The 17,527-nt window shown below is 38.4% G+C and overlaps 1 protein-coding gene across 1 annotated transcript in view; it reads left to right on the top strand.

Annotated features, from left to right (window-relative positions):
- The window catches only part of SHC4 (SHC adaptor protein 4), a 171,288-nt gene that overhangs the window by 98,830 nt on the left and 54,931 nt on the right, over positions 1-17,527 (top strand). Inside the window, exons 5-6 of the mRNA XM_044660053.1 lie at positions 4,659-4,712; positions 12,950-13,001. Coding sequence (XP_044515988.1) covers positions 4,659-4,712; positions 12,950-13,001 — 106 coding nt within the window. The remainder of the gene's footprint in view (positions 1-4,658; positions 4,713-12,949; positions 13,002-17,527) is intronic.

Genomic DNA, 17,527 nt, shown 5'->3' on the forward strand with positions numbered 1-17,527 from the left:
ACCACTTCTTGTTCAAAATTACTTTTTTTAAAAATTTTAAACAGTTATTAATATTCATTTTTAACATGGTTACATGATTCATGCTCCTACTTTCCCCTTCACCCCCCACATTCCCCCCACCCATGGCTGACACACATTTCCACTGGTTTTATCATGTGTCCTTGATCAAGACCTATTTCCAAATTGTTGATAGTTGCATTGGTGTGGTAGTTTCAAGTCCACATCCTCAATCATGTCCACCCTGACCCATGTGTTCAAGCAGTTGTTTTTCTTCTGTTTCCACTCCTGCACTTCTTCCTCTGAATGTGGGTAGCGTTCTTTACCATAAATCCCTCAGAATTGTCCTGGGTCTTTGTATTCTTCGAAATTACTTTTCAATGATCCGTCCGGTCTTTTTTGGGACCACGGTCTCTAGTCATGATTACATGAGGAAAGGAGAAAAGGCAAGTAAAAAGTAGAAAGAGCAAGCACACATTCCAGTCTCTACAAAAATGTAGTAATTCTATAGATGCACGCTGTCTTGGATCTATCAATGAATCAGTGTTTTAATGAGCACTTTCTGTGCACCAGGGTGATGTCTTGACTTGCATGTGAATTGGATTTGTGTCCTTTTTGAAAATGGGATGAACAACTAGTCATCAGGCACTGACCTAGGTATTGGGGACATCAAGACAAAAGCAAAAACAGTCCCAGACTTGAAGGACCTTATAGTTTAGCTTGGTGAGACAAATACCTATATTTTGTGGTGATGACAGTGGAAACTAGGGGTGAGGCAGTGTAGCATGGTCAGTAATAAAGGTCTTATTTAGAAGTCTTTCCAAAGTTCCCCCACCTTCAGGCTAAGATACTTCCCAAAGATCTTGTGTTTTCATTCTCTAAGCTGTGTCAGAGAATGAAGTGTAACATAAAGCAAATAAAAAGATGCCCCCCACCCAATAAATGGTTTTAACTAATGAAAAAGTCCTAGCTAGGCTCATCATGGCAGACCATAGCAGTCTTTAGTCCAGGCACCAGAATTTGGGGATCAGGGGCTGATGCCACTTAGTTTTTCCAGCAGATAAAAACAGCTGAGGTTAGCCCCTAAGTAGCAGGATGTTAAAATATTAATCTACCAGATGGCCTATTTCCTACTTCTATTGTTAGCAGCCACACTCTAGAATGAGCTACTCTTCTGCCTGACCCAGACCTTGCTCCCTTCCATGTTGGCAATCTTCCCTACTCTCAACCAGGTTGTTTATCTCTTCTCTCTAAGATCTTGTCTAATATCTGAGTTCTTCTCCTACAGTCTCTCCTTGTCTCTCCAATGGAATTTGTCTTAGAAAGTTGATTTGAGAATCCCCTGTGTACTACTTGTCCTGGGATAACTATTGGAGTTGCTTATGCTGGATGTCACCTTTGTTAGTTATAGCTCGGTACTGTATAATAATAAAGCGGTGAAGTGGAATGAGTGCTAGATTTAAATTCAGAAGTCATGGACCCAAGTCCTAAATCTTCTCCTTATTTACTATGTGACTGGGCAATTCAGTTAAACACTCAGTTTCCTCATTTGTAAAATGAGAGTGTTGGGCATAATGAGCCCAAGATCCTTTCTAGTTTGAAAAGTTATATGGCTATATAACTTCTAGAGTAATGAGATCTCAAGGCTTGGTTACTGCTTTCAAAAGAAAACAAGCCAGCTGCTGGAATACTTCCCATCTTGAACCAACAGAGAAATGAGCCTTCCTTCCACTCTTTCCTCCACTTACTGCCCTATCTCTAAAGCAGAAAGGGTAGCATGGCTAATTCTTCTGGGCCACCTCTTCTTCTGAGGACTCTTTCTAGAGGGAATTGCCCATAGCTGCTATTGGTTGTAAGTCTCTATGTACTCCAAGAGTGGCCATCTTTATGGAGTGGTCATGCTCCTATTTTCAGAGAGAAGAGATTAGTATAAAAATGTAATAAATAAATACAATTTCTGAGATTATAGGGTGCAAAGAAATTGCTAACCTATATTGATATGGAAGGGATACCTGTATCAACTCGGATGGTCCAGTTCTGGTTTAGTGGCTTGTTTTTGTGGCTTCTGTTACTCTGGTCAGACTTATGCTTTAGGAAGAATATTTTGAATGCTGTGAATGATTAATAGGACAGAGGGAAAAGCTGAAAGCAAGGAAACCAATTAGGAGACAATCAAAAAAGTCCAGTAGAAAAGGTAAGGTATCCCATGTTAATGGAAAGAAGCACGGTGATATAATGGATAGAGAACTGGACTTGGAAGTCAGGAAGATTGTCTATGACACACATTAATGGTATAATCATGGATAAACTACTTAACTTCTCAGTCTAGGCAATTCTAGCACTGTAGGTTGAAGGCTAGTTGTAAATAAATACCGGTAGAGGGTGATTTCATAGTGGGAGTGTCCTACATGAATGAAATCACAGATCTGCACTAAAAATGGGAGGTATAACATAAACATAATTATATTTATAATATCAAAATTAGTGTCATTTTGAGGAAAGCACTTTATAAATCAATATATGATGAAAATATGGTCTATTATTATTATATGAAACCTTATATCCTTAATATAAGTCCTTCCTTTACCAACAGAGAACAAAACACTTCTTTGTTTTAATAAAATTTTTTATTAATGGTAGTGATTAAAAATCATTATTTATTGGCCAGCCCTTTGAGGATGAGCCTTCCTGAACTTAGACTGGGCCTGAGATGACAAATACATAGTATGTTACCAAGGCAGCCTTTCCCGATTGGTTAGGAAGGACCTGGTAGAATTTTTATTCCACTAGCATAAACTTCATGAAAACATGATCTCCTCTAGGCTAGGATGACACACATTACAGTGGGACTAAACAAAAAAAAATCTGGTTAATAAAAAAAATAATTTTATCTTATTTACCCCAAATTCTAAGAAGGATGAAAATAAATTTAATGGAAAGAGCAAGACAAGGTAGATGGAGACTTTTGTGGAGATTCTAAGGGGGATTTATTGGTATTATCAAGGATTTTTAATTCTAATTTCACTTTACAACTTTTTCACATAATCTCAGATTTCAAAGAGAACTCTCTGAGGTAACTGGGCAAAAACTGGTAGACAGAGGGAAAGAAGAGCATTAAAGATGGTGTGTGTGTGTGTGTGTGTGTGTGTGTGTGTGTGTGTGTGTGTGTGTGTGAGAGAGAGAGAGAGTGTGTGTAAAAGTTGTTTATGGTGAAATGGACTGAGCTATGAATGGTGAAAGGCAGAATTTTGAAAGATGACAGGCAGAACATTTTCATGGTCCCCTTGATTGAGGAAGAAAGAGGTTGATGGGTATTGTAATATACGACTTTTAACCTTGCCATGTTGGCTTAGGGCAAACCTGTCAGTTGCCCTGGATGGAATGTTGAAGGTGGCATGAGCCACAAGACAGACTTCAACTGCCAGAGGGACCAAGGGTATAAAAGCCCTGGAGATCCAGGGCTGGGTTCTGTTTTCCCCCTGACTTTGCCCTGATCACTCACTTACCCTTACCCACCCACCCCAGGCCTGGGTGGTGGGTAAGTGGAACTTAGGAAGCTTAGGCCTTTAGAGTAGTGTAAGATTTTAAGACCTAATCTTCTAGAGCAACTCAATAATATAATTATCATCACTGGCAAGATTTAGTCCAAAGAACAACTTTATCAACCAGAGACCACATCACTCTGACCCAGGGCTGCCTTAATAATTCACATTTATATAGTACCTTAAGGATTACAAAAGAGCACCTCTTGCAACAATCCTGCAATAATACTACAAGTATTATCCCATTTTTTAGATCACAAAACTGAAGCTGAGTTAAGTGACTTGCACATGATCATACAACTTGTAAGAAGTAGTGGAGGGAGGATACAAATTCAGGTGTCCTGATTCTAGGTCTTGTATTTTATCTCCTACTCTATGATGCCATACTAGGGAAGAGATTTGAGGGTCATATAGTTCCCTATGTTGGCCACTAGGTGGTATAATTGGCTCAGGACAGCTTGGTTGCCATTTGAAAGGCAGGAAGCAGGAGAATAGCAGTTCAAGCTGATTTGAGAGAAAGGCATTTGCAATTATCTTTTTATATATAAGATATTCCTAACTGGTATTAGAACTTGAGGAATCATTGGTGAGATAAATAGATATTGACACATAAATTACATAAATTGCTCTGTTCAAAGCATTGATATTTTATTCACTAGATTGAATATGGTGATGTCTCAGAGTTATTGGATCATTCTTATATTGCCTTTCCTAATATGTTTTTATTCTGATGAGAAGAACACATGCTTATACTATGTTTTAGTTTTCATGAACTAAGTTCTTAGCCTATGATACAAGACGGCTTTTAGGGAGGAATATACAGGGGAGAGTAATTAGGGAAGAATGTCTTAGGAAGGAATAAGTATAGACACATTGGCAATAATAAGTGCTTAATAAACGTTTGTTCCTTTCTCTTTCCACCCCTCACTCATGGTAAAGCCTATCTTTTATGGCAAGATACTTCAATAAAACAGAAGCTTTGATGATGTGTTCTGACATAATGAGGGGAAATATGCTCTTGGCTCTCAAAGAAAATCTTCATGTCAGGCTTTTAATGATTAGGAAAGGGATTAATTTATACTATTAAAGAAGTTTCAATTGGCTTTTTGTATTTTTCAGATTATTGCAAATCACCATATGCAGTCCATTTCTTTTGCCTCTGGAGGTGATCCTGTAAGTATGGATTTATACATTTTCCCTACAATTTCAGCAAACATTTATTTCTGTAAGAATCAAGACTACTTGTCAGTGCAATGTGTTAGCTGCTGCTTTTCCTTTTTAAATTACATATTGCCTCTTCTGAACCCCTCCATATAATAGCAAATCAAATAATTTGCTTTTCATGATATTATTAACATAGCAATAGTGATTGTGGGACAGGTGGGACTTTGGCCCAGGTGCTAGCATGAGTGGAGAGGAATGGATAAATTCTAGGCAAGGATAAGTATCTGCTAGCATGAATTGATCCTCCATGCCAATGTTACTGCAAGGAAAAAATACAGCAAAAGCTCAAGGATGAGTGGCATGTAAGGGGGAGCTACCACGATCACTTTCTGCCCTTGAAGAGGGCACCTCTCAGGGACTTCCCTTTTCCAGAAACAGTGATATATTTCTCTGGATTTCTATCTGCTTAAGGATAAAGGCAGCCAAGCTCTGGGGCAGCCCATTTAGTGGTTGGGCAAACAATCCCACGACTGTATTTTGCCCTCAGAAAGAAAGCAGTTCAGGGTTACAAGCCTTCCAGGGACAGAAGTGTGGAAGTTCTGGGGTAGAAGAAATACTTTCTTAGAAACAGGAATTCTCTAGGGAAAGGGCATGCCAATAAAGACTCTTCAGTGTACTGGGCTGCTCAAATATGGGGGATATGCTTTCCCATATTATGTTTGATCTAAGAATCAGGCTAGTCCAGCCTCATAACAAGTGATGGGTGAGGAAGTGATTCTTCAGTTCATAATCTGGCCCATCCCCAAGAGAATTTTCCCTGAGCATCATATATCATTACATCTGACATCTGGTATCATTAGCTCTGGCAATATTATGAATGAAAGATTGGGAGTGGGATGCTATTTGATGAGTTACTAACACCTTAAAATATTACTACCCTGGTTCTAATTCTTGAACTCCTATTTAGTCATGGGAAACATGTAAACTAAGTACACTGACCCAGTTGGACAAAATTAGCTTTGTATAGACCATCAGCATCAAGTGGTTTATATAATTTACAGTCCCTACTTTCAGAGTACTGAACACTTTTTGAATTCACATGTAGTTTCCAGCAAGCAGTGCCAAGGTTGAATGTGGCCTAGACCTCAAGAGTGCTTGGCTTAGAGTCAGGAAGTCTTGGGTTCAAATCCTACCTTTGCCACTTACCAGCTATGTGACTATGGGTAGGTTACTCAATTTTTCCAAGCCTTAGTTACCTAATTTGTAAAATGAGGGATTGGGCTAGTTGGCCTCTAAGATTCCTTCCAGTTCTGAATCTCTGATGATCTTGGGAACCAACACAGAGAGAAGTGAGCAGAGTTAGAAGGACAAGAACAATGTATGCAGTGATAGATTCCATCTTCCTTCTTCATGCCTTTACAGCAGCTACCTAGAATGCTCTCTCACCATATCTCTACTTTCTGGAATCCCTGTTTTATTTCTTTAAAAAAATTTCTTACCTTCTGTCTTAGAATTGATTCTGAATATTGTTTCCAAGACAGAAGAGCAGTAAGGGCTAGACAATGGGGGTTAAGGAACTTGCCCAGGGTCACACAACTAGGAAATATCTGAGATCAGATTTGAACCTGGGACCTCCCATCTCCTAGTCTGACTCTATTCACTGAGCCAGCTAGCTGCCCTCCCCCATTTTTTTTCTAAAACTCAGCTGAATTTCTGCTTTCCACATGAGGCCTTTCCACGTACCCCCAAATGTTAGCACCTTCTCCTTCAAGGATAACTTGTATTTTGTATGTATCTCTCATATATATATTATTATTATTATGTACAAATTGTCTTCCCCATTAGAATGTCAGCTTCTTGAGGGAAGGGACTGTTTCACATTTATCTCTGTAGGCTTAACAGTGCACAGTACATAGCAAGCACAGAATAAATGCTCTTTTAATTGATTGTTATATTGATCAATTGTCAGTTCTCATCAGTTTTACCTCCATATCTCTTGTGTCTGTGTCCTCTTCTATACCACATTATTTCAGAACTCTGTCACTTCTTTCCTAAACAATTTTAATAGCTTCTTAATGGGTCTCCCTACTTCCATATCTCCCCTCTCCAAAATCTCCTTCTCGTAGCTATCAAAACAATCTTCCTTCCTTCTTTCCTTCCTTCCTTCCTTCCTTCCTTCCTTCCTCCCCCTTCCCTTCCTCTTCCCTCCCTCTCTCTCTCTCCATATGGAAGTATATTTTGCACGATTTAACATCTATAATTGATATCATATTATTTGCCTTCTCAGTAGGAGGGGGAAGGTAGGGTGGATGGAAAGAATCTGGAACTCAAAATTAAAAAAAAAAAGAATGTTAAAAACAAATTAGCAAAAGATAAGTCTTAAAAAAAAAAAAAAAAAAAACACCAAACTTCACAAGGCACAAATCTGACCAGGTCACTCTTCTCTTTCAAACATTCAATGGCTCTTTCTGGGATAAAATATAGACTCTTTAGCCTAACACTTAAGTCTCTCCATGATCAAATTCCCACCCATCTTTCTAGCATTAATACTATACCCCTTCGCAAATTCTACCTTTCAGGCAAATTGGACTACAAGCCATTCTCCATGCCTCAAATAACATCTGTCCTTATCAATGCCTTTCAGAATCTTTGTCTGCCTCAAGGCTTAACTCAACTGCCACTTCATTTATAAAGTCTTCCTTGGTTCCCATCCCTCCCTCCTTTATTAGAGCTCTCTCCCCCCTTAATAATTTTAATAATAATAATAACAACTGATATGTATATGTTGTTATTATTATATACTATATATATATAGCACTTTACTATGGGACAAGCACTGTGCTAATCATTTTTTACAAACATTACCTCATTTGATTTTCACAAAAACTCTGGGAGGTAGGCACTATTATTATCCCAATTTTACAAATGAGGAAACAGAAGTTAAGAGACTTGCTCGATATGTTTGAGGTTGGATTTTAACTTAGGTCTTCCTATTTCCAGGTTCAATGCTCTACCCACTGTGTCCCCAAGTTGCGCAATATTTCTTATACTATATTGATCTATGGACATACCTCCTACCTCTAGTAAAATATAAATTCTTTAACTATAAGAACTATTGCATTTCTCTCTGTGTATCCAGTGCTTAGCATGGTACCTTGTAGAAATAGTTGTTAAAAAAATGTGGGTCAAATTTTATTGCTTTTGGGAAATTGTAGAGGGCTTTTAATGACCCTAAGATTCTTTCTGAAACAAAGATTCAACTTTTTTTTTCATATAAATATTCTTCCAGTGTTCCTATATGGCTCAAAGTCAAGGAATGCCATAGTCTCTGAAGAACGAAAGGGCAGTAGAAATTCATCTAGCAAGCATAAGTAGCCATAGAATATTAATAACTGTGTTGTAAAGGAGAGGTGGTATAAAGGTCATCACCAAAGAGATGTGTGAGTATAAAGGGAGGTAGGATGATCATACAGCAAGAGGGTACAACAACTGATAGATGCCCTGCTGGTCCAACTGGTGTCCATGCAATGTCGAAATTTCACTGAGTAGTTTGGATTTTTGATGATGGTCCAAGGGGTTCATGCTAAAAATTCTTTAATGGAACCTTAAGGAAATAATTATAAAGAATATTATTAGTAGTATATTAAATTTCCCTGGGGGTTCACAACACATTTTATTGATTGAAGGCAGTTTAAGGAACCCAAAACATTGGGAACCACTGAGTTAGGTTAAACTTCTCCTGGAAGATTGATGGGAAGTCATGGACCAGGAGTAATGAAAAAGAGTGGAGGGATTTTAGTTTGCACCTTTGGAGGGAGTATCCATGTTGGTGAGATCACAGATGTACTGAAGTATATAAATATGAAAATATAAAAGGAATACTTATTAGTAATAATAATAACAGCAATCATTTATAAATATATATGCACATATATATATATATATATGTATGTATATATATATATATATATATGCTATAAGGTTTGCAAAGAACTTTACAAATACCCTCTTATTTTGTCCTCACAACAACCCTGGGAGTTAGGTGCTGTTATTATCTCCTTAAATATTAATAGAAAATTTGAGCTGGAAGGGACCTTCGAAAACAACCATTCCACTCTCTTCATTTTATAGATGAGGAAACAGCCTCAGAGATGGGAAGTGATTTACCTAAGGTCACCATATGACAGAGGTAGATATGGAAAGAGATTTTAGTTTAGTAAATTTTCTGCTTTAGCATGCTTTCTCTTCTTTTATCCCTTCCTTTCCCTCCTTCCTCACCCCTCCCAGCAACCTTAATATCAGTGGCAAAAGAGTTAAAAATTTGTGTTTGACTATTTCTGGATAAATATAAAACTAAGCTTGTTAATGCAATCTTATTTATTTGGAAGAAATTTATTTTTAGGAAGGCAATTTATTTAGGGGTGTATTTTATTTTTTAAAATAATCTAAGACAAGTTATGTTGACCCTGAGATCCGCTTCCTGTATGATTCACAGTAGGTTATTAAATGACTGTCCTTGAGGGTATTACAAACATGGATTTTTATTTCCTGCCAGTCGATTGCATCTTCCCTCTAGAGAGTCATGCCTCTAATCTGCAAATGGTATTTATTCATTGTATGGGCATGTTTTTTTTTCCTCCAAGATCTGAGATAACAAAAAGCATCTTTAATTATTAAAATCTTGTCATTCATCATGTCAGAGTTTTCAGTGTGTGTAGATTACCAAGTGACTTGTTTTTACAGAATCAGCAGATTTTTGAGCTGTTTCAACCCTGTCGCAAAATGATTTTTCCTTCCTCATAAATTCCATAGTCCTTTCTTTCCCCTCCCCTCCTGCTTTCTTGTCCTTTTTTGAGCTAACCTGGAAAAAAGTCCCCAAATACCTTTCTTTAATTAAACAATTTCCTCAGCTATCTGATAGCTCTGCATGGACAATTGGAAAACCATGACTGTGGTCTAAATCATGGTATTTTTTGATCCTACAATTTTGGTGCTAAAATCAACTTTCAAAATATGGAGAACCAAGTTCATTGTCCTTTTATTCTTTTTATTTGGAGGCTGGTAGACCTGCATAATGTTGTCTTGGTAAATGTCTTTTCATTATATATCATTAACACATCATCACCAAACCCCATGGTTAGTGTTGCAGAAATTCCATTGGATTTTTTTTTTTAACAAATAAGCTGAAATGCAAATTGGATGGGCTCTAGTGATATTAACTCTTCTCATGAGAAGAGCTCACATTTATTTGATGCTTCTTTTTTAAAAAGACTTTTACCTTCCATCTTAGAATCTATACTGAGTATTGGTTCCAAGGCAGAAGAGTGGTAAGGGTGGGCAATGGGGGTTAAGTGACTTGCCCAGGGTCACACAGCTAGGAAGTGCCTGAGGCCAGATTTGAACCTAGGACCTCCCATCTCTGGGTCTGACTCTCAATCCACTGAGCCACCCAGCTGCCCCCTATTTGATGTTTTAAGGCTTGCAGATATCCATCTTTCTAATAACATATTGGCATATCGTGGATATAAAAGAGAGACATCCTGGACTAGGAATCAGAAGACCTGGGTTTACTTATAGCCCTTCCACTAATTAGCTATATATCCTTATCAATGTAGAATCATAGAATTATAGATTTAGAGAAGAGTGGGACATTGGCAAAAATCTAGTCCAGTCTTCTCACTTTAAAGCTAAGGAGACTGAGGGGAAAGGGACAGAGAAGGGGAATAAGTATTTATTTAGCATCTCCAATGTGCCAGGCACTGTGCTAAGCACTTTATAAATATTTTCTCGTTTGATCCACACAACAACTCTGCATGGTTCGTGCTCTTATTATCCCCATTTTAGAGCTGAGAAAATTGAAGCAGAAGTTGTGACTTGCTCAGGGTCACATAGCTAATAAATATTGGATGCCAGATTTGAACAGCTCAGTCTTTATCTACTATGGCACCAAGCTGAAGCTCCCATTTCACCTCTCTAAACCCCATCTGTAAGGGTTGAATTAAAATAGAGTCCATGGATAGATTTCAAGGAATTTATGTACTTAGATGGGAAAGTTTTTTTTTTTTAAACCCTTGTACTTCGGTGTATTGTCTCATAGGTGGAAGATTGTTAAGGGTGGGCAATGGGGGTCAAGTGACTTGCCCAGGGTCACACAGCTGGGAAGTGGCTGAGGCCGGGTTTGAACCTAGGACCTCCTGCCTCTAGGCCTGACTCTCACTCCACTGACCAAAATTTAGCATTTTCTTTCATTATTAATATTGGCAACAGTATGTAGGGATTCATAAACTTCACCAGCCTACCATATTAAAAATCCCTGGACTGGATGATCTCCAAGGACCCTCCTAGCTCTGATAATTTATGAATCTATAATATCCAAGCATTTATTAGGTACCTCTTTGGGCTAAGAGCTTCATACGTATTACCTCATTTGATCCTCACAACAGCCCTGGGAGGTACATCCTGTTGTTATCCCCCATTTTATAGTAAAGGAAACTGAGGCAGAAGTTAAGTGAATTGCCCACAATCACAAGCTCTTCCTAACTTCAGGCCTGGCACTCTCCATTGTGCTACCTAGATATCCCTATCTAGGTAGCCTCGCTTTTATTATCTCCATTTCATGGATTGAAGAGACTGAGGTCGAGGAATATAAAATCACTCGTCCAAGAATCAGAAGATCATAGATTTAGAGTTAGAAGGAATCTTAGGGGCCATCTGGTCCAAGCCCCGGACTTTGTGCAAGAGGAAATGGGGGCCTGGAGAGGTAAGGAGCAGAGCTGGGATTTGAACCCTCAGAGACTGGCTACAAATCCAGGGTTCAAGGTGACATGAGTAATGAGAATTAGAACTGGAACCTGAACTGAGGTCTGTTTGCTCTGAGTTCCGTGGTTTTTTTTTTTCCAACTACATCCATTGGCAAACTATTTTCTGTGTGGACATGAAAATACTACTATGGAACTTTCTTTGAAGGGGATGGAGGGAAGAGAGAGTGTTTAAAAGAGAACCGAACTTCCTGGAAATGTTGGTTTTCCTAATGTGCTTTCATAGAATCAATGAATAGTTCTAGGAGGGTAAGCCTATATATATATATACATATATATGTATATATATATGTGAATGTTACATATTAATATATACTTTATGAATATATGAATTGTATAGTGAAATAAGTGAGGGAACCTTGTAAAGTTTGCAAATTAAAATGCAATGCCCAAACCCTCTGCAATTTTTCCATTCTTTCTAGTTCCTTTTTATAATATGAACACATGAATGAATATATATGAATATATGAATCACATATGAATATGTGAATAAAAGCCAATAGGCTTACCCACCTAGAACTAGTCATATATGCTTATATATATATATATATATATTTTTTTTTTTTTTATATATATACACACACAGATATATATGTGTGTGTGGTCTAACTACAGGTATCCCTTCCATTCCATGACTTTCTTCTTTGTGGTTTTGATATATTGTGAGTTGGCATAAGAAATTTAATTGATTTCATCATTTCAGGTAGGTCTTCCCATTTTTTTTTATTTTAATTAACTTACTCATTTCTTATAGCACAGTAATATTCCATTACATTCATATCCCCAACTTGTTTAGCATATGTTTCCTTTTTCAACATGGCTAATAAATATATTTTGCTTAAAAAACAAAACAAAACAAAAAAGAAATTAAATTGAAATTTTGGGAGAGTTTTGCAAAAGTCAGAGATGATACACAAAGGCCAAAAGAGGACACAGAAAAAGTTTACAAATTCAGTAATGCATAAAATATAAGTATAGGATTGTGCAATAATAACCTATTTTATGTTTTAATACCATAAATATACCCATTTTCTTTTACTGTAAATACCTCATAAAAGAAAAAGAAAAAAAACAGACTTCTCTGGTATGAAGGGAAGGCCAAAAAATTTTACACAGATTTTCTAGATCTTGGGGGCGTTAGGCCCCTGGTCCCCATGATGTGGAAGGTATACCTGTATTTCCTTGTGTTCTGGCCTCTTCTCACTGATTTGGCTGGCTCCAAATTATTCCTTTCAAAATGATCTATACAAGAGGGCAGAAAATATAAGTTTGATGTGTTCTATATTTTTATTAACACATTTCCTCACATTATATCCCAGAAAAAGGGAACCTTCATGCCAATAGCTTTAAGCTCCCACTTGCTCTCTGATCAAATTTTGTTAGTTCTCTTCAATCATTTTAAACACGCTAATTTTCCCTCTTTTATAGGATACCACAGACTATGTTGCCTACGTAGCTAAAGATCCAGTTAATCAAAGAGGTATGGAAAGCAACTTTTAGATTTTTTTAAGACTTGGTTTGGTATCATCTACGAAGTTATCAGCAGCTATCTGATCCTCAATATGTACCATGACAAGTGTAAGAGTATCATAAATTACAGTGGGATATTGTTTTTGTTACTAGGAAATCATCTGGGAGTATGGATGGGAAATAATAACACTGATAAAAGTAGAAAGAGTAGAAAAGTCCACAGGTGGCATTCCATGCCTGGTTATGCCAGAGGCTTGTAAAATAAGGTGCTCCTCTATTAGGGTTCATAAAGGAAAAGTTGCTTTGGCCAGGGTGGAAATGGCTTAGTTATAGAACAAATTTTAGCACCTGGGGCATTCCAACATGAAATGCACTTTTACACACTCCATGAGAATTGACCACAACACCAGCCTTGTGGAGGTGACATTCTGGGACAGTAAACAAAATGGGGAGAGGGGAAAGGCTGGGAAGAATGTAGGATGGTGGAGAGAGTATGCCATCTGTGGACCTTCTACATGAGCTAATTATGCTTGCTAACTAGTTTTAATACTGCTGGAGGAGTGAATATACTAATTAAAATTATAAATATTTTTAAAATTTTATACTTTAAAAATCATTATTTTATATTTTGCATGTCTAAAAGATTGGTGCCTGGGGGAAAAGTTACTATTACCCTAATCTAGTTATGGCTCTGCATGGTTGGCTTCTATCCAGTGGGGCAGATAGTTTGACTTTGCAAGGTAAAGTCATTGGTTTGAGGCTTTATTCTATATTAATCTATGCTCATTTAGCTTGGACCAAACTCATGTGTGAGGTGTGTGTGTGTGTGTGTGTGTGATAGAGACAAAGACAGAGAGAGAGAGAGAGACAAATAGACAGACAGAGACAGTAGATTTTTTTTTTAATTGAAAACTCTTACCTTCTGTCTTAAAATTAGAAGAGTAGTAAGGTAAGAGTTAGGGAATGGGGTTAAGTAACTTGCCTAGAGGCACATAGTTAGGAAGTATCTGAGACCAGATTTGAAACCAGGACCTCCACATCTCCAGGCCTGCCCCTGATACTGTAGATTCTTAATAAATATTTGCTAAATTGGATTCATTTGGAGGAAAGAAGAGAGAGGAAGCAACTGTGAAATAGATGCTATCTGAGTCAGGATCAGCCCTGCCACTTCCCTGGAAGCCATAAACGAATTCTTTGCTGGCTCTAAAAAGCTGTCTTGCCCAAGATTTCTCAGCAAGGTGATTCCTTCAACTGCACTGAATTCCACAATTCTTCTCAGTCCCATCTTCTCCTTTCTTCTCCTCTTCCAATTGGTTTCTTGTCAATGCGCTTAGCAAAACATTGGTTTTGCTTTCTCTCTCTTCCATTCCCCTCTTATCTCTAACTATTGTAGTTAGAAGACCTTTGTGAGTATAAGATGATTATGTGAAATGATCACTTGGGGTGACTAGGCACCCAATATGATCATCAGGGGGGATTGTGTAAATGGAATTAGCTCTGGCCCATTCATAGTCAAAACTCTACTTACCCGAGATGATGTCATTCCTCCCTTCCTTAGTGGGGAGGGGAGATGAGTTACCCACACATGACAATAAGTAACAAATCAAGAACAAGGGACTGACCTTTGGGCAGTCCAAATCAGTGTAGAGGCTGCCATTTGTCCACTTGAATTAGAGGTGGACCCACAGGAAGTGAGGAGAGACACTATCTCTTCAAGTATGTTGGTTACTTCCTCTTGGGGCAGTTCCCGCTTTGAACTTGGTGCTGAACGTTCTTGGCTGAGACCTCAGACTGCTTCCACTCTGAATGGTCATGTGGGTAAGTTAGGCTGACTTCCTGGGCCTACCTTGGCGTTTTCCGAACTCTACCTTAAGTAGGCTCTTGCCTCTCTGATTGCTAAGACTTTGTGGTGTGTAAATTTAGTTTAATTAGCCTTTTAACCCTCTCTCTCCTCTCTATCCAGGCCTCTGCAGGCTTGGACTAACCTCTCCCTCTCTTTATTTCCCTACCTTCTATCCTCCTAATTGTAAATAAACTACCTTAAACCCGATCCTGACTTGGGTCTATTTTAATTATGGAATCAATCTGAATTGTTGATTTCTGGCGGCCACACTTTAAATATATATCTATAAAATATCTAAAATCTCCCTCTTACAATTTGGCCTTGCTGTTAGAAGGGGTTAGAAGTGTAAGAGTTAAAATTGGTTTTGGTCAAATTAAGAGTTAAAAAAAGTTATTGTGGTCGCCTTTATAAAGATTAACTCAAGTCACAAAGCTGTTAGTAGCTTTAGTAGCTTTATTACAGCGAAGTAGCGATAGTAAAGAGAGGGAACTGTAGGAAGGAGGTAGAAAATATTGCCTAGCTAAATACCCTATAATTGCTGATCCAGGGGAATCCAGCTCAGTTCTGAAAAAGGCTCCCTCAGGTTTCCAATCTCTAACTAGGAGTTGCAGTAATCTCTTCAGCAAGAGCTGCCAATGCAGAATCCAACGCAGAATCCAAATGTCCACCAAAATCCAAAGTCTGAATCAGGAAGCTGAAATCAGAAGCCGAATCCAAAATGAGAATCTGAAATCAGAGTCCAAAATGGAAATCTGAAATGGGAATGCCTGACTTTCTGTTGGATCTCACCTTATAAGCACCTTTCTCAACCCAATGGTTCTCCCATGTCACACCTTAGGAACCAATCATAGTTCCTTCATTTGTCTAGCATTGCTCAGGGTGGGCAGTGCTTGTGGAATCCACTTCTGGACTTTGAGGCTATAAACTTCTTTTTCTAGTAAAAGGTTCTTCAAGTATCTGACTGAATAAGTGTGAAAAGAGGGGCACTCCAAGTTCTTGATTGATTAAGTTAAAATAAACAAAGGGAGTTAAAAATTCCCTTTCACAGAAGGTAGAAGTAGTACCATGATTGGTAGTACTTGGGAAGAAGACATTACCTGGAAAAGGAGGGTCTGTTCTATGGAGCCTGGATGAGAAAACATTAGAAAACCTTTCCTCCAAGTCTGAAGTTCTTTGTAAGAATTCTCTTTGCTCTTCAAGAGGAATGCAGGAATGCTTTTCAGGATCAGATGTGTTATTTACCAGGTGCCATGTTTTTCACACTTGCATAGAACTCAAACAAAATACTCCCCAAACCAAACCAAACAGAGATTCCAATATTCCAATGCACCTGAGAATTCACTGTCCTGTGGGTATTACCTATGATAATTCAGATAATAATCTATTGAAACTTGATCATACTGTAAAGCTTTTTTCCATATCCTTTCACAAATTCACCATAAGTGGTTCATCTTACTTACTGGGGGCCTTTCTCAAATTTTCCTGACATTTGATCTTTTGTATTCCTTAATCATAATGTATTACAATCTGCTCAGGCCCACCCTGTGTCTCTCCTTTGCCCTTGGAGCTATCTGCAACTTTCAATTCTTAAGACTCTATAGTGCTCCATGACTCACAGCCATATATCACTAGAGGGCTACTGACATTAAAAATATGAGCCTTTGTTTCAGAGAGAAGCTTGAGGTCATTCAAAGAACTTTGCAGAATCCCAAAAGCAATCCAACTCTCTCTCCTCTTCCTGTTTAATTCTGAGCCCTTCTCACTGTCCAGTGGTAATATGTCTAAGATGTAGTATATTAATGGATGTCCTCCATTACTATGTTCCTTTAACCTCATATGTCCTGGTAATGGGCATTATTTATCCATTTGTTTTTGTGTATTTGGATAGTAAGGACAAATTCTTCTGAGTACTGGTGGAGCTCATTTAGAAGACTGCTATGTCTATCTGTAGGGTGTATGGGGTGTTCAGAGAAGACTAGCACTTCTGCTATGAGGGTTTGCTGAGCCTTTTTCAGAGCTGCTCCTCTGCCTTTGGTGTCCATCTTTGGCCCAATTCTCACCCATGGCTCCAAGAAGATGTAGCATGCACAGCAGCCATATCTTGGTAAAACCATCTCAGCAGACATGCTAAACCAAGCTAAAGGGTAAATGACAGACCTCACCCACATCAGTGAGTTACAGAGATGTCTACCCCAAGCATGTGAAGACTTCTCCTGGCAGAATGGGTGGGTGAGAACAATTCATTCCAACATCCCAAGCAGGTGGCTGAAGCAGTCACTGTGGTGTGCCTAGAGCTTGGTCCTACGTTGAAGACATCAAGGTCGTCCACTGCACCCTGGGCCATAACCAGTTGTCTTGACGTTTGTTCTGCCACTGGCTTCTGATGACTCTGGAAGAGACAGTGACTGAAGACTTTGTGCAACTCTGTCTTGCTTAAATCCAATTCACATATGTCAAGATACCATCCTGTGATGTCGTTATTCCTCTTCCAAATGAAAGAGAATGAATGAATATGTCTATCTGCAAACAGGATCTTATCCACTGCGTGGAGACTATCTCTGGCTTGGACACTGCATTGGTTGTCCTCCATGACAGTGGCAAACATGGCTGGTAAAGGTGAGCCACGTTGTGACTCTAATATCCTAATCTCAGATGTGTTTGTAGAGGAAGTAGAAATATCATGAAAGAAAACA

This window comes from Gracilinanus agilis, chromosome 2, assembly GCF_016433145.1.
Source record: "Gracilinanus agilis isolate LMUSP501 chromosome 2, AgileGrace, whole genome shotgun sequence".
Lineage (NCBI taxonomy): Eukaryota > Metazoa > Chordata > Mammalia > Didelphimorphia > Didelphidae > Gracilinanus > Gracilinanus agilis.